We start from the raw sequence: 22790 nt of genomic DNA, 5'->3' as shown, positions 1-22790 counted from the left end.
AAAAAAAATTTATAAACCCTTTGAATTTTCCATATTTAGAAATAATGGAAATTTTATTTTCTTGGATGTAGTAAGCATTAATTGTGGTCGTTTTGTTTTGCATTACTTATTTTTTGTTTTTCCTAAAATATTTAAAATTGTACAAAAGGGCATAAAAAAGGTATAAAAATTTATTATTTTAAAGTATACCATAAAAGAGGAGTAATATGAAAATTTAAGAAAAAAATCTTATAAGCCATTTACGAGCTCTGTTAATGTTCAGCTATTAATAATATAGTATATATATACATACATATATATATACATTATTAAATTACTAAAATGTTATTATACTACATAGCATAATCAGTAACTATTGTGAACAGTTTTGTTAACATTTTTAAAGAAAAGCATATATATTTTGATACTTTTGTATATGCTTGAAATTGTTAGGAAATAAAATATCGATACAAAAAATAAGAGCTATTGTGTTATTTCTCTTTTTTTAGAAATATTATTATTTATATATATATATACAATGGGATTTTTTTCATGTATCATAAATATGATTATAAATACTTGCGTGTGTCTAGCAAGAAATCAAATGGTAAGATATAAAATTAAAAATGTTTACAAAATTTATGGATAAAAAAAAAAAAAAAATGAAGCTTAAAAACAGATATGCGATTGCAAATTCAAAATAAGTTAAAAACAATAATATATTAAAAAAACAAAAAAAAAGAAAAAGAAAAAGAAATTTAAATTAAATATGTGTCATATTTCTTTGGGTATATATTTGCAGGATTTCCATGGTCAAAAGCTAGCATTCTTAATTAAAAATATAATATTTACAATTTCTACAATCGTTTCAATAGTTATAGGATATCATAAACAAGATCTAGCTTTAAGTACCTACATTATTTTGGCCGGAACAGCCTTATCAATCATAGTAATAATTGGCAAAATCGTTACAAAAGTTATATTATTTGTACGCTATAATGCGACTATTTTCTACGTATTTTACACTCTAAAATATTTTCCCCCTTTTTTTTTCCAATTTTTTCCCCTTTTTTAGCTGATAATTCCGACATGGCCAATATACAACAGACATCCAATTAGATGGGAAGAATCATCAATGACAAAAAATAAAAAGAAATAATTCATGCCACATAGAAATGTGTAATTATCATATAAATTTTTTTTTTTTTTTTTTTGAAAAATTATAGATTATGTTGATAATTTATAATTATATATATTTATATTTTTTATATTTTTGAAACTCATTAATAAAATCTAAAATAATATTATTTATTCTTTTATTAAAATTAGTAGACAAAATATTATATAATATTAAATTAAGTTCATTTAAATTGTCTTCCATATTTTTACTAATTTCATCATATTTATTGTTCTTCAATTTAATTAGCCCATCATAAATATCATTAATATTATATAAGTTAAATTGAATATCGATCCTTATATTGTATCTATAAAAAAAAAAAAAAAAAAAATACATATATATGTAATTACTAAAAATATAAACAAATAAATAAATAAAATTTATTCATATATCTAAACATGACAATGAGGTATAGTAGATCAAATAATGTGCAGTCTTATTTTTATAAACATATATATATGTAGTTATAAATTAAATGGAAATATATAATTATATGAAATTGTTTTTTTATTTTAACCTTGATTGAAATATTGTTAAAAGTTCTTTATATATATAAATGTCTGAGACAATCTGTTTTAAAAATTGATCTTTAATTTCAAGTGAAGTCAAATAATTATCCAAATAATCAGGTTCTTTTTTAGAAAAACAAATATAAAAAATTATAATTATTAACTCAGGTTTTAGATTAATTTGATTTATGTTTAATTGATATGCATTATTAATATACTGGGTTATTATATAATACCACATGGTATTTTTAAAATATGGGTTTATATAATTTTTTAATATATTTATTAAATTATATTTTTTAAGAAAATTGAATATATCATAAAATTGGTCCATAAAATTTTGATGATTATATGTATTTCCTAAAATACGATTTAATTTGTTTAATTCGTTCATATAAACATTTTTATTTCCGCTGTTTTTTTTTTTATTAAGAATATTTAAATTTTTCATAAATTTTATTCGCAATATATATTTTTTTTTTTTACACACATTAGATAGTGAAATATTTTTTTTTTTTAAAACTATATTATCATAAAGGAAATTATTTTCATTAATAGTAGAGTGTTGTATTGGGGATGTTACTTCATCATTTAGTTGGACATTTTTTTCTTCTTTTTGTTTTTCTATAATATTTTTTTTTCTATGAAAATATTGCATATATAATTTAAGCTTGATTTTTTTCATTTTCTCAAAATATAAAAGTAAATTATTTTTTATTTGATAAAGTTGTTCATCATAAGAATTAAGAAATAGATTATCAATATTGATAGATGATATAAGTTTTTTTTTTTTTTTTTTTTTTTTTTTTTGTATATCATTTATTTTATTATTTTCATTTTTTTGTTTATTATATATATATATTCTGTTAATTTTGACATGATTTATTATTTTTTTTTTCTGTCTTATCTTTAAACATTTCTTGAGTTGAGTCTTTGTCTTTATTTTGGGCATACTAAATTTGAATATATTTTCTTTCATAAATATTTCATATGTTTCTATTTTTCTTTTTTCGAATAAATAGTTATAGTAATTAATATCTTTGGACATGCTTTTTATATTATTATATTTCTTTTTGTCATATATGGCGTAGTTAAAAAATGAAGCATTGCAAACTATAAGTTGGCTTTTATCATTAAAACAGATAAAGGTATGTTTATCATGAAATAAAGAACTGTTATCTTCAACATTGTAACTATTCTCAATACTATCAATATTGTAATTATTATCGATTATGGAGTTATTTTCTTTTTTTTTGACGAGATCATAACAATCTACTACTATGCACCTTTCATTGTTAATCGTTATAAATATTTTGTTTTTAAAATTTTTTTTTTTCATATTATTTATTTGCTTTTCTAGGTACTTGTATTTTTCTTTGTATAATTTTTTTAATTTTTGTCTATTTTTTTTTTTTAATTTTCTATAATTAAGGTACATGTTATAATACATAGTAAGATAGTCACTGTCAAAATATTTATTTATTTTTTCAAGATATGTGCTATATATATTTAATTTGGTATCTTTATCATATTTTATATATTTTTTTTCATACTTTTCTCTTTGAATTAAATAAAAGTTAAAAAAGCAATTTTTAACAAAATCAGAAATTAAATCAAGGCGTTCTTTTTTCATAAAAAATAAATATAAAACATCAAAATAATTTAAATTATATGACACATTATTATAAATATCCATATAACTATTTATTAATATTGTCTCATTCAATTTTTTATGTTTGTACATTTTGTGGATATTATACGAATTTTTTATTAAGTTGTGAAAAATAGTGTAATAATATTGAGGATGTGTTTCTTCAACAATTTTATTATCAAAAGAATTGAAAATTTTTTTGTTTTTTTTTCCATTTGAAATTAATATATCATATTTTTCTAGTCTATTTATATTATCTATAGATGTTTCAAGAATTTTGGTCTTTATTATGTCCTTAATTTTTTTAAATTTTATAGATATACCCTTACATATATTATCAAAATATAAATTAAAATAAAAATCATTAATTATAACCTTATTAAAATTTGATAGATTTAAATAGCTATTATTATTTATATTTAAAATGATAGGTATATCTTCATATCTTTTAGGGATTAAAAAATAGTTTGTTGAATTTTTAGAAAAATTTTGTAAATCATTATTTGATAATGTATATTTAGGAAATATTTTTCTAAAATTTAAAAACATAAAATATTTTATAAAATGTAATCTATACATATCATCAGATATAATCGTATAATTATTATCTACATCATTCTGACTTTCAATAATACTTTTTTTTTTTTTTTTTTTTTCACAATTTGGAGATAACATAAAAATTTCCTCATGTAATTGATTTATTTTGTTAATTAAAAGATTGTATTGATTTAATTTATTTTTATTATATATTTGAAAATCTTCTACAAATATGCTATTTACCGATATATTATATGATGAAATATCTATACAAGATAAAATAATTTTAACAATATTATTTTTTATTAATTCTGTGAGAAGATTTTTTTCTATATCATTTAAATGGGTATTTATTAGAAAAATACCTTTATATAAATATTTTATAAACATCAAGCCGTTTTCGTTTTTTGTGTCTATTATTGTTTGGTTATATTTTTTTAATTTGTCTTTTAATTTTTTACACATTTCTTTATTAATTAATTTGAAAATAGTATATAATTTTTTGGAAAATGACCAAAATTCAACCTTATTAAAAATGTAATATATACAAGGATATATTTCTACTACCTTGTTTATTCTGTTTCCATCACTACTACTATCACTATTACTATCACTATCACTACTATTGTTATCCCTTTCTATGTTATCCCTTTCTATGTTATCCTTTTCTATGTTATCTTTAAAGTTTGTGGACAAAATGGATGTACTAGTTTGCGTCCAAAGGTGTTTATCCTCGCCACATTGGTCATATTGAATATTTAAGTAGCTTCTTTTACAATTATTATTTTTTTTATTTTTATTTTTATTTTCAATTATAGTGTGTAGATTTTGTTTAACAGTATGAGGATTGTATAGATAATAAAATTGTTTATTTATATAATAATTTTTATTTTTATTATTGGAAAGTTTTGATTTTTCTGATATTTCCAAGTTGTTCTGAACGATGTTAATATTTTTGGACAATATTTTTACCTTGTCATTTGATTGAAGATTTTCTTTTTTTTCAATATATAATGGATTAATAATGTTTTTTTTCAAAAATATAGATCCTTTTTTTTTATTGTTAATAATAAAGTCTAAATAATCCGAAATATTAAAACTGTATGTGTGCCCCGCTTTTCTTTTTTTTTGCTTAACAAATTTTTTGGCTATATTTATATTTCTTTTTATATCGCTACTTTTTTTTTTTAATTTGTTCAAATTATATAAATTATGTTCTTTCAAATATTTTATTATTATTTTTTTTCTGTAATTATTAAATATAGACAGGTTGTTTTCTGCATCTTTTTCCACAACATTGTTTTTCTTTCGATTTTTTATATAACTTAAAATAAGCGATTCAAAATTTGTGTCAAAATTTGTGCCATAGCTTGTGTCATGGGTATGTTTTAGGGTGTTCGGAATGTGCTCATCTTCAAAATTTTTGTTGCCAAGTTTTAAAATGTATTTTTTGTGTAATAAAAATGTATTTTTTTTTTTAGAAAAATTTATTACCATACAGTTATTATGCACATTTGCTATCCAAAATTGGAATAATTTCAAATTAAAATAGTCATTGCATAAAAAATTAAAGCTTATTTTATTTTGTTTTTCATTCAAGTTTAGTAATGAAAAAATATTTTCATATATATTTTTTTCCATCACATTATTTTCATAATTATATTTCAAGCTAAAATTATCAAAAAAAAATTTACATTTATAATATCCCCTTTTATGTCCATTCTGTTCGCATATTTCATTTAGCTCGTTCAACCTTATTCCAATAAGACTTGAAAATAAATGTCGTAAATTTACAAAATTTTGATCACAATGATTGTTGTTTTTTATTACATTACTACTATTTATATTTTTTTGTGATGAATAAATTTCATCATTTTTTAAGTAACAATCCAAATTATTATAAGGAATTATTTTATTTTGGCTGATTAAAAAACATAATTTTAAAAATTCATTATATGACAATAAAATAATGGAAAATTTATTATCATTGTGTATATACCGTTTATAATTAAAAAAACTAACTATGTCTTCTCCATATATATTTTTCAAATATTCATAAAATTCTTCTACATTAGTATCATCTTTATCATATAAATATACAAACACATTATTTATATGATTATTTATTTCTCGATTATTTTTGTTTAATTCGTTAAATAATTTTTCTTTTTGATATATATGTTTTATATAAACTGAATAAAAATATTGAAGATGAAAAAATAATTTTTTTTCAATTTCATTTTCATATTTAAAAAATATATTATTATTTAAAAAATCCTCTTTATTATATTTATTATTAGATAAACAATTTAGTATATTGTCTATACATGCTTTAATAGAAATAATGTTTATAGGTTTACCCCATATATTTAATGTCACATTATTTTTGTTTTCATAATTATATTTATTTAATTTATAAAATAAACAAGTTATGTTTGTTACCAATTTGTTTAATTCATCCTTTTTAGGATAATTATATATGAAATTATTTTTTAAAATATTAGTTAGTACATATTTAATATTACTATTACAAATTGTTGTTTCCGAAATATTTTGTTCATTTCCTTTCTCATTGGCATTTGACGAAATATTATCATAGGAATATTTTAATACACACCATTTTTGTTTTTTCCTTGCGATAACACTTATTTTATTAAATAAATTAAATAAATTAAATATATGATTGTTATATATGTTCCATTTATATTTATTTTTTTTATGAAGACAATTTGCATAATAATTAAAAGAATGGGCTTTTCCTAAAGTGTATACACACCTTTTTTTTTTTAAAAATATATCATTAGTAATAAAAAAAGGGATTACACTTTTACATGTGATTGTTCTTTTTTCAAATGAGCAAGAGAAATAATTGCTTTTAAATTGGTTTATTTTTTTAAATTGGTTTATTTTTTTAAATTGGTTTATTTTTTTAAATTGCTTCCATTTCTTAACCGCGTGCTCTACATTGTTTGTCAAATATATTTTTCTCCATTTTGAAGAACAATAATTGGTCTTAATATATTTAGTCTTTCCTTTTTGCGCTCGAAAAAGTATAGTACTATTCTCTTTTTTATGATTAGAAAAATTGCAATTAATTTTTTGAAATAAAATCAATAAAATGGTTAAAATTAATAAATAAAATTCCATTTAATTTTTATAAAAATCACTATTCATATGTATGCACTAAAAAATGAAATAAAACAATAACATGCTTGAGAAACCCTTCTATCTACGGCCATATAAAGAATGTAATTTGATACATTTGTGTGTGAGCTTTCTTACATTGTATATAATAGATTTGGGACTATAAAATTTTTATATTTATAAACATTGTTTGCATAAAGCTAGTTATATGTCATCATATTTGTCTTAGGAAATGACCCAATTTCATAAATAAAATCAAATTAAATGAGATCAAATCAAATCAAATAAAATGGAATAAAGTAGAATATCCATTCTGTAGTATTAGCTAAATAAATATTCGTGATAATATTATACTTATGGTATATTTCTTAATTTTTTATTATTTATGATTTATTTTATATTTTAAAATTGTATTATTCTTGTTCTGGGAATTAACATTTTTTCTTCATTTACCAGCTTATTATTTTTATACAATACATTATATAAATAATTTCACCATGATGTATTTTCCACGGATTATAGAAATTTAAAGAAAAAAAATCAATTATTTTATTATAAAAAAAGGAAAATAATATAACAATAATAAACATAATTATTATTACAAAATTTTGTTATGCAAATGCTTTTCCTCCCCTTTTTTTTTTTTTTTTTTTAAATACCATGCATATATATATACTTGTAGAAATAAATACGCGATGAGGAAAATAATTTGAAATTTGTAAAAATATTTATCTCAATGTGAAAAAAAAATAGTAGCTTCAATTATGGTTTATATTCTAATATTAATAAATAAAATATTGAAATATATTATCCAAAAAAAAGCAAAAAAATCAAGTCTTAAATTTTATGTATATTTAATAAAATTAGACCATATTGCATGCCTATATATAATATAGCAAATATTTGTTATATATATTATTATTATTATTATTTTGATTGAATATAAATTTGTTCAAATTTAAAATAAAAAATTTGAAAAATGTAAGTTATTTGAAATAAAAAAAAAATGTCATACACGTTTAAAATGCATTTTTGTTAAAATATTAATACAAAAAAAAACAGTAATAACAATATCATATATGTATACATATATATATACATATATATATATATATATATATATATATATATACGATTTGAATATGCCTTAAAGTTTTAAGGACGGTGTGAATAATACCTTGGTAAAATACACATTTAAAGGTTAAGAACAATTTTGATTTTTATAATTTGATGGTATTTATTTTTATTTTAGATAAAGGATATGGTTTGTCACATGTTTGAAAATAATTACACTAATATTCCTCATTCTTTACATATTTATGTTTTTTTTTTTTTTTCGCCATTTTTTGTATTAAATACATAATTTTGGATATCATTTAGAATAAGGAAATAAAATATTCAAGGATAATAAAATGTTTTAATGGAACTTCGTTATAAGATATTGACAATATTTTCATTAGTACACTTAATAAATATTCGTTTGTAATAAGTATAAAATTTATAATAAATTTTAAAGAGCTCATAATTAAAAAACGGAAATTTATAACTTTGTATATTGGCTTGCTTAGATAGGAAAAGAGAAGATTTATAAAAAAATTTATATGAACACATCAGGAAAAAGTATGTGTCTTTTATTCTTTTTTTTTGTTGAACGCCATTAGAAATTCCTATAGTATCTCCATCAGTTTGCCAATAATTTAAAGATTGTTTAAAATAAAAACAAATTAAAAGTAAGAAAAATTGTTTTTTATTTAATTCATCGAAGAAATCATAAGTAATATTTTCTCCTACATTTTGAGGTGACTTGAATATTTTTTTTTGTGAATTAATCTGGGTAGCTAATTCGTTATTAATTTTTCTTTTTTTAAGATATTTATTATATAAGTTAGTTTTGTTAATATTTTTATCAGACACATCAGAATTTGAATATGATGAAATATCTGGAGATTTATCATGTTTTAAATTTGAAAAATAATCTGTTATTTTTATTTGATTTTTTATTAATGGAATTGATTTTTTTGTATATTTTTTTTTTGTGAAATTGGAATTTTTTTTTTTTTCAATACTCATTATATCATCATCAGATGCTAATTTACAGCTTTCGAGATTATCCTCAAAATTATTATTATGTGAAGAAATGCCATTAATTTTTTTGTGTACATCTTTATGTATTAACAAAGAGGGATTATTATTACTATTACTTTTTCCTGTGCTTATCATTAAAGAAGTGTTTGATATTTTTTTATCTTTATCAGAATTTTTTATTGAATTCATGTTCACAAAAGTATCAGAGAAAACATAATTAATTTTGGTGTTACTATTTTCTTTATGTCCTTTATTTTTTGTAAGAGAATTATTTTTTTTTAAATTTGTATAATAGTTATATTTGTCTATTAACTCATTTTTAATATGATGATCATTTATTATTTCTTCGTCATAATTTAAATGTAATAATAATAAGTTCCCACTTAAATAAAAAATAGTTCCGATTAAATTTTTGTAATATTTAATTTTTTCAAAATTGTTAAGAATTTCAACAAGAATATTAGAAGCGATAAAAATGTTATTCATTCTGAATTCGAAAAGACATAATCTAATTAATGAGTTAATATATATAATAGTTAGATTTTTCGAAAAGCTTATATTTGCACATGTGATTATTAAATTTTTAATAAAATAAAAGGTTTGATTATATGTATTTACTTTAAATTCCATATATAAATCTATTATATTTAATAAATCTAAACATACATGAATATAATTATTTTTTTCTAATATAAAATTATTTCTAATAACATTTTTATTTTGTGCAAAAATAAAACAATTTGATTCTGAAATTTCTTCAGGTAAATAATAATATTTTTCAAAATTTTGAGCTTTATAATAATTTGTATTTGTATTTCCATAATAATTTATTCGATTTCTATATTGTTGTATATTTGTTAATATTTCATTTTTTTTATTTATATATCTATCTATATATATTTCTTTATTTATTTTAAAATAATTTAATATCATATAATAATCATTTTCTATATTATTTTCTTTATTTGAATATGTCTCATTTTCATTTTTTGAGGAATAAACAAAATTGTTATTATCATTATTTATATTTTTTTTTTCATTATCTCTATATTTAATAGAAAATATGTTACATTTTTCATTTTTGTTACAAATTTTTATATTTGACTTTTTATTATTTATGTAAGTTAGGACTTTTTCAAAAAAACCATTTCCAGCACTATGTTGTTTTTTTTTGAAAAATGAAAAATCGTTTTTTTCTAAACCTTTTTCACTTAAAAAATTATCAAAACTGTAAGAGATATAATTGGAATTATTATTTCTACACATTTTGTCATTTATATTGGGGTATTTTTTTTTTTTTTTTTTTTTTTCACATATTTTTGAAACAATTGTGTGTGTATTTTCATGTATATTGTTATCTACATTATTGCTAATATTTTCATTTATATCGTTATCTATATTATTGCTAACATTTCCATTCCTTAAATTGTGTTTTTCTATGTTTATTGTATCAAAAAAAGTCGTCTTATTATAATTGTTGATATTTGAAATGTTACATAGTTCGTTATATTGTTGAGATTGGAATGAGTTTATTTCCTTTGTTTTTTTCTGTTCCATTTTGCTATCTAAATTATCAGAACATTGATTTTTAGAATATATAAAGGTATTATTAAAAGAAGATATTTGAGTTAATTCGGGTTTATTCATTATAGCGTTCGAAATGATGTTATGAGATGAATTCATTTTGTGTATAATAAAATTGAAAAGGTTATTGATAAAATGTTTTTTATTATTATCATTATTATTATTATCATTATCATTATTGATGTGATCACTTTGGCTGTTCCGTTTTCCCCAATTTATATACTGATAAATAAATTGCTTATTTTTTGATAAATTAAAAATATAGAAAAATTCTTTATATGTTTTAGAAGCGTCAAGATTTAAAGTGTCTATAATGTTATCAGTGATTGTGTAGTAAGAAAATAAGGCATCATTTGATATATTTAAAAATATGTATTGATATATTTCTAAGTCATTATAATCTAAATAATTATAAAATTTATATAATATGATTTTTAAAATTTGAATAAAAAATTCTCGTAGGTCTATTAAATTAATTTCATATAAAAACATATAAATTAAAGACAGTAATATTTTAACTTTTATTTGATGGTTACTAAGCCAAACATCGTTAAAATTAAATCTTTTTAAAAATAAATTGTAATTTTTTGAGATATGATCTGAAAAATAATTTGAACAAATATATGCTAAAAATAAAAATTCCAAACAAAAAAAATACGAATCTTCATAAAACGATTTGATTGATCTCATCATTTTAGAATCGTATAAAAGATTTCGAAATTTTTCTTTATCTAAATTTTTTATATGATTTTGTAAATTTTTTCTTTTTAAATTTGTACTAAGAAATGATTCTATTTTATTTATTATTTTTTTTATAAAATTATTTATATTACACATATTTTCAATATAATTGTTGTCATTTGTTATATCTTCTTTGCTAAATGGATTCTGATCAAATATGTTTAAATTTTTATTATTATAATTTAAATGATAATTATCATTATTATTTAATGTTATTTCTAAAAGATTAAGAATAAAATTAAACCCTTTTATAATTTTATTTACATATAATTGCTCGTGGATATTTAAAAAATCATAATTGTCTATATCTTCATTGATTAAAAAGGTATTATCATTATTATTATTGTCATTTATACTGTTTATACTATTTACATTATTTACCGTTTTATTGTTATGTATAGAGACTCTTTTCGTATTTAAGATCCTCTCGTCATTTCCACGATGTGTCATATTATTTTTTTGGCTAATTGCAGTATTGGCAATATTATTATTATTATTATCATTATCGAAGTGTATTTTTTCATTTTGTTTTAATAGTTCTGTAGAAAATAAAAAAGAATTATTTGCGTCGATAAGTTTGGTCGTATTCTTTATTTTATTATCATAATCCTCAATTTTAATTCCGTACTTTAAATCATTTATATTATTGAATGGGCTAATAGAATAGTCACTGTTTTGATAAACATTAATAATATCTTTTGCAATATTTTGATTTGTTTTTCCAATATTATTATCATGATTAATTTTTGTGAGTCTAGTAAAATTGAGAGAATCAAAGGGGGGGTTATTTTTTTTTTTGAATTCCATATTGATATTATTTCTTCGATCATTTTGTTTTCCTTTATTAAATTTATTATTATTATTATTATTATTACTAATATCTTCATAATTGTTTTCAACATTTATACAAGTTGAAGTGGTATCATTTGTTTTTCTATTAGATATATTATGTATAGAAGAAAAAAAAAGAAAAGATGAAAAATAATTTTTCATTTCATGATTATTTGAATATCCACTAACTTTAACATTATCATTCATTATAATATATTTTGTAATAAATTCTATTTTACTACTTGGAAAAAAAGACAAATATTTTAATAAAAATGGATAATTATAAAGCATATGACAAAGTTGTATGCTTACAAGAGATAACAATTTAAAAGACGTAGGATTACATAAATATTTTTTTAACAGAATAAAACATTTATAAAATGTCATATTTAAAATTTCAAATGATCTTAATATGTTATTTTTTTTTAATTCTATCAAATACATTTTATATAAAAAAATTATTTCTGATGTTAAGGAAAAAGAAAAATCAAAATCTATAATAACTAATTTATATGCTTTATTTAATAAATTACATTCTATATATATATTAAATAAATTATGTTGTAAATTAAAATCTTTAGTTGAAAATTTATATATTGCTACATTTTTATATATATCTGTCTTTTTATTATATATTAGATTTTGTATAACACTTTTATTATATCTTTGTGTTTTATATTTTTTATATAATATAATTTTTTTATTTTTTAAATTTTCTCCTTTTGTTTTTATATATAAATTTTGAGTTAATGTTAAATAATCATTTTTTAAATCATTGTAAAGATAATTCAATCCTTGTATATCATTTAAGAATTTTAAAGTTGGATCATTTTCGTCAAGTCTTAAATTTGTTCTTTTTCGTCTGTTTTTTTTTAAATTATATAAATTTTTTAAGCTTTCAATAAAATTATATATTTCTATAAATGTATATTTTCTTAAAATATGAAATATATAAGGCTCTAAAATAGTGTTGATGCAATTTTTTAAATTTGAACAAGGTAATGCATCAAACATAAAGGAAAATATATTACTATGTTTTTTTAATTGATTTGTTTTAATATATTTATTTAAAAATGTGTACAATCTTTTAAAATATATTTTATGATTTTTTATTAATTTTTTTTCAATTAATTTTTTTGTCTCGTTTGTATTGGGTAATAAATTATTTTTTATAACTCTATCAGATATAATTTCAAAACAATTTGATGATATATTATTTGTTTTATTATAATTATAAAAAGTTAAATTGAGATTTTTATAATATTTTTTGTTAATATTATAATGTTTTCCTATTACCACAAATTTATATGTATCTTCTTTTTCATGATGATCAATGGAAATTTCCGCATTTTCAACTTTGTCTATATTTTGTTTGACTTTTAAATTCTCTTTTGTATTTTCATTTTTATCGCTTGTTTTCCAAAAAGGCTTGAATATATTTGTTTTCTTCTTAAAATATGTTCCATTTATATTTTCGTCTTTTGCATGAATAATAGTATTTTTTTTTATTCCCTTTTGTATGAAGGTACATAAATTACTAGTGTTGCTACTTGTAGATTTACTCTTGTGAAATTTGACAACTTTGTGATATAACTTTACATAATAATAATGAAAAAAGTTAATTTGAATTAAATAAATAAAATTGATCATTTGAACGTTTAAAAAAAAGTTATCATAAAATTTCATATTTCTTGTTGAACATATTATGTAAAAATAATCAAACAAGTTTTGTAATAATATATAATTATTATTTAATATTATATTTGTAATATTTCCACATTTATTTATTTTTACAAATTCTGTCAAAAATGTATTTTTTTGTTTATCTATTTTACATAAAATATTTTTACTAGGAAATTCTTGATTTGCTATATCATCTTCTGAATTAAAATAAGAAGATATTAATAAATTTTTTATACACACAAAAAAAAATATTTTAATCATAAGTTGTTTGTTTATAGTAACATTAAATAAGACATTTAGAAATTTAAACCAGAAAAAATATAAATTTTTATCATTCTCTTTACATATATAGCTAAATAGTCGTTCTATAGTAATTGAATGAATAAAACTATCATCAAATGTTTTTATATTTATAATACATTTATTTATCATGTCAAATTTTTTATTTCCATAAACCTTTTTTGTGCAAATATGAATAAACTTTTTGTATTTTGAATTTTTTCCCTTGTTTATCAAAATATCACAAAGATTGCAATTTTTATTGATATATCGATGTAGATAATTGTTTGTCTTTGTTTGTTTTTTTTTTATATTAGTTTGATTTACTGATGTATTTAATTTCCTAACATTTTGATGGTTGTGTGTTGGAATTTGTTTAAAAAAATTAAATATTGAGGTATTTCGGGTTTGTTCAACTTCTTTAAAATTAGTATTATTACAACTGTCATTATTAGAACTTTTAATGTGATAATGAAGATGTGAAGGAAAAAAATTATTTTGCAATTTTATTTCTTCCCCTTTTTTTTTTTCTTGTATATGTGTGTAAAAAGAATACAAATCATGAAAAATATTAAAATCTTTAGTTTTTAAACAAAAATTAGATTTTACAAAATATAATAATTTTTTATTCAATTCTATAATATTTATTTTATTTTTCACTTGAAATTCTTCATTTAATTTACATTCAAATTCATTTGAAACATTTTCAGAATAATTATTTTCATCATGGTTGAGATTTTTTTCACATGTTTCTGTTGTTTTGCTATTACATTTGTTTGTGTAAACTTTTTTATTTTTTCTATTAACAACATTATTGTTAATATCATTAGTAGAAGGTATTAAGCTATTTTCTGTATCTTTGTTAAGATAATTCCATTTTCGAATTTCGTTTTTTTTGAAATGTGACAAATTATTATTCTTACTAATTTTCCCCTTATTATTACTACTATTATTATGGTTGTTTTTTTTTTTGTTAACATCATCTGTATATATTTTATTCCATGTATAAAGGAAGCATCCAAATATGAAAGCTTCCAATTCGATGTCTACAAAATTTACTTTGCATTTTCTTTTTGTTTTGTTGTAATAACTCATAGGATCGTTTTTCTCGTATTTTTCATATGCTATATAGTTTTTAAACCCCTTTTTTTTAGGGATTTATACAAAATATTAATTATATATTTTTTTTTATTTTTTATATATTCTCTTCATATAATAAGTTATTCCCAACGCGTAGTACATATATTATTATTACCATTTTATTAAATTCATTATACCGTTATATGCTCATACAAGCATATGTAAATATGTATGGAATATATGCACATATATATGAAACATGTGTGTGTGTGTGTGTTTTATATTAATAATGGTATTATAACTTAATAATTTTATGTTTTGTCATTTTTTGCTTTAATATAGTAAACACCAAATATAGTAATATTTTTTTCCACTATTTGTTAAGTGTGAAATGATGAAACAAAAAAGGTAAAAGCCGCAAAAAAAAAATTATATAAATAAACGAGAGATATTAGTTAAAAATATGATATAATAATATATACATTCTTAACAATATCAAAATTTCATATATGTACAAATACAAGCAAGCTTGTAAAAAAGGGCGAATATATAATAATTACAATGTATATTAAAATGGGGAAATACAATTTTTCAAAAAAAATATAAAATAAAAAAAAAAAAAAAAAAAAAAAAAAAACAGCTTAACTAATATTCGCAACAATTTTACACTTAATATAATGCACTGAAAATAAAAAAAAATATATACTCTTAATATTTTCAGAATAGTTTAAATATACTTAACAGGTGAAATAAAAAGGCGATCAGGGAAAAGTACACAAAAAAAAATATAAAAACATAATTAATTTAGTATGTAGTTTTATTTATGAAAGACAAATATATATAAAAGAAAATACATAATAAGTCCTAAATTAAGCAAATGAGACTTAAAAGGATATTTAAAAAATAATAGGTGATGAAAAAAAAAAAAATTTCCATAAAATATATTACCATAAAGAATTATATATTTTGCTTTGACAATAAATTTGTATAGAAACAATCAAACTAATGCTTTATGTTTTGTTTTTATTTTTTTATCCGCTTATTATTTCCAACTATTTAAAACACTTTGAATTTTATTTGTTTTATAATTAAAATTGTTATTATTACATTTTCATAATGAATTCACTGGATATGATAAATTTGTGGGAAACATTATACATAAATATATATATATATATATGTTAATAAGAATAAAGATATATTGTCTAAAAAGAAGAAACCAAAAAATATTATGTATATATACGCCTTGTTGAATATTTTCAAAATATGAAAGTAGAACATTGTAATGGGCAATGTAATGGGTATTGGAATGATAACAACGACCGATCTGATTTTTAAAAAAATAAAAAACAAACAAATATGTAGAAATGTATTTTACGAAGAAATTAAGAAATAAGGAAACCCATAATATACACACACTTTTGAATATGCATTTAAAAAATAATATAATAAAAAAAAAATATCACTGTTTTAAGGATATTAATAAGCATATATATATAGTTAAAATAATTTTTAAGTTTATTAATAATAATGATGATGATAATTTTTATAATGTTATAAAAGTTATTTTAAATAAACATATTGTTAAATATATTTATAAACTTTTAAAATTTGTGTGTAAAGTTTTGTACCTAAGTAAGTGTAAAAAAAAATGTTGTTTCCATTTAAAGTCACAATTTGAGGGATATTATATCAAAAAAAATAATTTTGCAAAATATTCATTAATAAAAACATATTTAATAAATATATACTATAATGTTTTTAAAAATTTATGTATTATTCTTACGAAACATAAAAATAGTTTAAGACAAAATGGCTACCTACTTTTCAAAGGAAACAACAATAATGAATATGACAATGATAATTATAAAACTAACAAATTTAGTGATAACAACAGGTATATCATATATAGTCACAAAAATGATGAAAATATACGACGAATCTTTTTAAAAATTTTAAAAAAAAAAATTGATTCATATGGGAATATAACTAGTAGACAAAATTATAATACCAAAACTTGGCTTTTAAAAAGTGAGAAAAATGGAGCAAATAATTATAAACAGCTCTTTCGAGTTATTTTGATTTTCTTTAAATATAATCCTTCCTATTATTTAAATAAAATATTGTCAGAAAAAAGGAAAAAAAAAATAAAATATTTTACTAATTTAACAAATGATATTATTACAGGCTCTGGGTTGTCTCATAAAAGTTGTGTTTTTCAAAAAATAAATAAGAGTAATTTTATATGTGATAATAATATTTTTAAAAATAAATTATCAAAGAATAATATATTTCATAGAGATAAATGTATTTGTTTTTATAAAAAAGATAAAGAGGATGGAAATATTAACTATATAACTATAAAAAAAGATAGCCATAGTAAAAAGAACATTCGAAGAATAAATTTATGCTCTTTTAAAGATCGTGATTGTCTTAAAAAAATAAAAATAAAAAATAATAATAATAATAAAATAAAAAATAATAATAATAAAATAAACAGAACGAAGAAGTATATAAAAATTAAAAAAAACAATGTAAAAAATGTTTATTGTAAAGATCAAATTATATTATCTTTATGCAAATATTTGAACTTCCTAAGAATTATATTTTATATTTTTTCATTTAAAAAACGGAACAAAACTATTTGTTCTAGCTATAATAAAATTGTAAAAAAAGAATTTATTAATTTTATTTTCAAAAAAAAAACCCAAAATATCCATTTTATATTTAATATTAATAATAGCTCTCTTTTTAACTTACTAAAAAAAAATAATTTTGTTTTTAAAAATATGATTCGTTTTGAAAAGCAACCTATAAAAGTTTGTGCTATTAAGTTAAAGATAAAAAATGATATTCCATTATTTTATGCATTTCGAAAAAAACAATATAATAATTTAAGAGAGTTCTTAAATTTTGAAAAAAAAACATTTTACTCACAAAATGTGTGTTGTCTATTTTTTTTTTTATATCAATTTGTTAAGAGAAAACAAAAAATAATTTTTAAAATTTGTTCAAAAGTTAAAGACATTATTTCAAATATTAAGAATGAAAATTATATTAACATTTTAAAAAACTTATTAATATTAAAAAATTTTCTATATTATCATAAAAGTCTATTTGAGCATGTTTTAAGAATATTGGAAAATTATCATAACCGGATTTTTATTTATGATTCATTTTGTTACGAAACCAATTTTAATGAGAAAAATACAAGATATCATCAAACAGGCAAGAAAACTGAAAAAAGCAATAAGGGAATAAATTCCAAATGTGTGCAAATTATTTCTTCAGACATATTACAATGTAAACAATGTACATATTTTAATAAAGAAAAGTCATCAATGCATTTCTACGAAATGGGTATTGATGCTTATATTAAGGTCGGTTTATTATTCACGCAGTTATTTTTGTATATTTTTTCTTTATATATAAATGTTTTGTTAAAAAGCTTGCTAAAATATAAATCAAATGTAAAAAAAAAATACATACTTATGAAAATTATAATTATAAACAAATACGGAATTTTGGAGACAAAACATGGTATTAATGGGGTGATAACAAATTTGAAAAAATTCATCAAAATGAAAAAAAAAAAGAAAAAAGAAATGAAAAAAAAAAAGAACGATAATTTTTTTTACAGATCAAACATTTTGTCTTTAATTTATTATATTATAAAAACATGGAAAGTTTTGATTAATCTATCAGATATGTATAATTACAACATAAAGTATAACAATAATATGAAAATGATTCTAATAAATTTTATATTAATGTTATTAAGAGATATGAATAATTTTTTTATAAAAAACAATAAATGTTTTATTAAAGATAATAAAAAATATTCATCAAAAAAATGGACATATTACAAAATGAGGGAAGAAAATATGTATTATATATTGGGAAATCACCTAATATATATGTTTTTTAAAAAAAAATTTCTTTATTTTTTTGAATCATTTATTTTTTATATTTCAAAATATTATAATAATGTGTCTAATAAAACCAAATTAGAGAACCTATCGAATGAAATTATACATAAAATAATTTATCAAAGTAAGGAAAAAGATACTACATTAATTTACAAATATTTTAAGTTTGATGAAACAGTTTTAAAATTTTATTCAAATTTTATAAACTATATAATAAAAAATAAAAAAATAAAAGAAAGAAATTGTATACAGAACAAAATCGAGTTTCTTTCCTTTGACCACACAATATATACCTTATTTTATAGAATGACATATTTTAGAAAATTTATAATAAATTCAAAAAATAAATTATACATAAGAATGATAAATAAATATTATTTGCTTTTAATTATATTAATATGTTACAAAGGAAAAAAAGAAAAAAATATTTCAAAATTTATGACAATTTTTTTAAAAATACTTGTCTTATTGTCGGAGCAAAAAAATATTGTTTTGCAACTCTATTTTTATAAAATTAAAATTTTAGAATTTTTGTTACATTGTATTAAAGGTGGATCTTTTGAAATAAGAAAAAAGGAGAAGGAAAAAAGGGGAAAAAATGGAAAAAATGGGATATCCAAAAGTAATAAAATAAACTCCATTATTAGTGCTAATAAAAAAAGACAGTCTACAAATAAGGTTGCTTGTGATATGGTTTGTCAAAAATATGTTGATAAAAATAGTACTAAAATATATATTTCTTCTAATTCGAATAATAACACAAATTCTCAATATAATAAACATGATAAGAAAACAATTTTGGGAAAAAATATTATACCTCCATTATGTTTAGACAAAATTATAAAATCTTCTAATTCTTTTGTTAATTGTGTATCCTATGCATATGATGAAAATTTTAATATTTTTTCAGATGAAATATCATCAAAAATAATCAAGTATGAATTTGGAAAATATATAGATAAAACTAAATATTCGAAAAATATTTCTACAAATAAGTTAATATTAACAAGTGAAGAATATTATGGAAATAAAAATTTGAAACCCAATTTTCATAAAATGGAAGGGAAATACTTAAAATATGAAAGTTATAATTTAATTGATCAAATTAAATATAAAAAACGATATAAAGATAAATTAAATGATAAAATTATTTCCGTTAAGGCATGGGTTATTCTATTAATTTTTTCCTTAATAACGTCATACAATAAAAAATGCCTTAACGATTTATATTTTAATGAAAATTATTATGATGAATATCAAAATATAAATAAAAAGATTGAAAAAAAAGTGTTTAAAAAAAATAAAAAAATAAAAAAAATGCTAAAAATATGGTTAAAAATATTTGATAAATATTTCTCTTTTTCTGAGTTAATTAATTCAGAGCATTTACCCATCATACAAATTATTCAATCTTTCATAAATAGTATTAACCATATTAGGAAAAAAAAAAATAGTAATATTAAAAAAAAAAAAATTATTGAAAATATAAAAAACAAAATAAAGAAATATTTTATCAATGATCAAGTAAAATCAATACTCTACAATTTGTCTGTTGTAAAAAATTTAAAAAATATAACATTCTTAAAAAAAATAAATGAGCATGGTAATGGGAAAATATTTTTATGTTCTCATAATATATTTAATAATACTTTTTTTATAATAAAATTAATAGATATAGCTAACAATATAAATGAAAATTATATTTTTAAAAATATTTTTAATGAAATTAAATGTCTTCTCACTTTTCAAAACTCAAAAAAAGGGGTATGCCAAATGTATAGTTATGGAATTATTCCAAATTTTAATAATAATGGTTTTACCTATTATTTGCTTATGAAATATTATGAAGGCAATTTAAAGGATCTAATGAATTATGCACACATAAGTTATTTAAAAGAGATAAAAAAAATTCGAGAAAGTGCAAAGCGTTTTTTTTTACCGACTGTGTGTAAGAAAAGAATAGAAGAAATCATTTTAAATTTTAGAATAGCAAAAATCACTAAAAAATTCACTAAAAAACACACAAAAAGGTATAAAGGGAATTTTATATTTTGCTACAAATATCTATGTAGATATACTAATGTACATTCTTGTTATACTATGATATTAAAAAATCGAATTTTTATAAAAATAATTCAGTTGAAATTTATTTTATTTATTTTAAATATTTTTATTCAAATAATAGAACAAATTATTTATATACATAAAAAAAAAATCATTCATTTTGATATTAATACATGCAATATTTTGATCAATTTTAAAAAAACATACCCATTATTAATGTGTAAAAAATATAAAGTAAAAAAAAATAACTATATTAATCATGGTAATACTAAGGAGACTCTTAAAAATATTCAATCTCAAATAGTTATGGGAAATCATTTTGTAGAAAATGAAATAAAAATAAATTTAGACGTCATTTCCTCTTCATATCAAATTAATAACTCAAGCTATAAAAAACAAAATAAATTTTATAATAATTTTGACATATCAATGGGTAGTTTTAATTATAGACAATATTTTAAGAGCATAATGAAAAAAAAAGATTGTCAACACATAGTTATTCCATCAATAGTTATAAGCGATTTTGGAGAAAGTAAGTTTTTTTTAAGAGATACAGATTTTATTTTTTTCAGAAAAAATCGAGGAAATGAAATATTAGCAGCCCCCGAACTTTTTATCAACAAAAATAAATATATATATTCAAAAAATAAGTACAAAATTGAAAAAAAAAATGGAAAAGAAGATACTGAAATAAAAGCAAGAAAAAAAATTCAAGGTAGTTTCTACTTTGAAAATACTCCAAAAAATCTCATTTTTCAAAACGAACAAAATGAAATGAACTATTTTTATACTACTATTTATTTTGAAAATAATTATAAATTTTCATGTTTAAATACAAAAAATAACAAAATAGGTATACTTCGTTACAATAATATAAATGTGAAAAAAGGTTTAAGAAAACATTCAATTGTATCATTCAAATTTTATAAATGTTTAAAAAAAATAAAAATGTTGATAAAAAAAAAATTGGAAAATCAGAAAAAATTTCAAAAAAAAAAAATAAATATGTCTAAAAGTGACATATGGTCATTAGGATCTTTATTATACGAAATGATTACTAATGAAAATTTGTTCAATTATTATAATTTTATTTATATAAAGATTTACGAAAAAAACGAATTGTTAAATGAACTTATTAATAAGAAAATTAAAACACGATTCAAGGAATTGAAATATTTTTTTAATTTTTTTTTCCAATTTGATTTAAAAAAGAGAAAAGATATTTATGAGATATATCAGGAAAGTGTTAAAATCTACAATTTTTACTCCAATAAATTAAAAAATAAAGAAAAAATATTAAAAAAACATAATTTTAATATGAATTAGAGTATGAACAAGTTGGAAAAACAAGATCCATATCCCTAGTATTTAGAGAACAATTAATTATCCACCAACTATCATAAAGTGGTATATTTCCTAACATATCATGGGGCATATAATATTTAACCGTAAAATAGTATAGCAAAAAAGAAAAAAAGAAAAAAAGAAAAATATATTTATTAAATTCGAAAAAA

At 18.9% G+C, this 22790-nt stretch overlaps 4 protein-coding genes across 4 annotated transcripts; 2 read left to right on the top strand and 2 right to left on the bottom strand.

Annotated features, from left to right (window-relative positions):
* Window positions 1-517: 517 nt before the first annotated feature.
* PY17X_1012800 (signal peptidase complex subunit SPC1, putative) lies at window positions 518-1138 on the top strand (the record flags this gene model as incomplete). Its single annotated transcript, XM_022956207.1, has 3 exons — window positions 518-586; window positions 782-928; window positions 1055-1138. The coding sequence occupies 3 exons, from the start codon at window positions 518-520 to the stop codon at window positions 1136-1138; spliced, it is 300 nt and encodes a 99-aa protein (XP_022813282.1).
* Window positions 1139-1225: 87 nt separating this feature from the next.
* Window positions 1226-7003, bottom strand: PY17X_1012700 (conserved Plasmodium protein, unknown function; the record flags this gene model as incomplete). The annotated part of the gene is made up of 2 exons (XM_022956206.2): window positions 1226-1466; window positions 1677-7003. The coding sequence occupies 2 exons, from the start codon at window positions 7001-7003 to the stop codon at window positions 1226-1228; spliced, it is 5568 nt and encodes a 1855-aa protein (XP_022813281.2).
* A 1428-nt stretch (window positions 7004-8431) lies between these two features.
* PY17X_1012600 (conserved Plasmodium protein, unknown function) lies at window positions 8432-15298 on the bottom strand (the record flags this gene model as incomplete). The annotated part of the gene is made up of 1 exon (XM_022956205.1): window positions 8432-15298. One exon carries the CDS (start codon window positions 15296-15298, stop codon window positions 8432-8434), a length of 6867 nt encoding a protein of 2288 aa, XP_022813280.1.
* A 1352-nt stretch (window positions 15299-16650) lies between these two features.
* Window positions 16651-22602, top strand: PY17X_1012500 (protein kinase, putative; the record flags this gene model as incomplete). The annotated part of the gene is made up of 1 exon (XM_022956204.1): window positions 16651-22602. The coding sequence occupies one exon, from the start codon at window positions 16651-16653 to the stop codon at window positions 22600-22602; it is 5952 nt and encodes a 1983-aa protein (XP_022813279.1).
* Between the last annotated feature and the right edge of the window lie 188 nt (window positions 22603-22790).

This window comes from Plasmodium yoelii, assembly GCF_900002385.2.
Source record: "Plasmodium yoelii strain 17X genome assembly, chromosome: 10".
NCBI lineage: Eukaryota > Apicomplexa > Aconoidasida > Haemosporida > Plasmodiidae > Plasmodium > Plasmodium yoelii.
The sequence above is the reverse complement of the archived record's forward strand: the minus strand, read 5'-3'. Positions and strand labels throughout refer to the sequence as shown.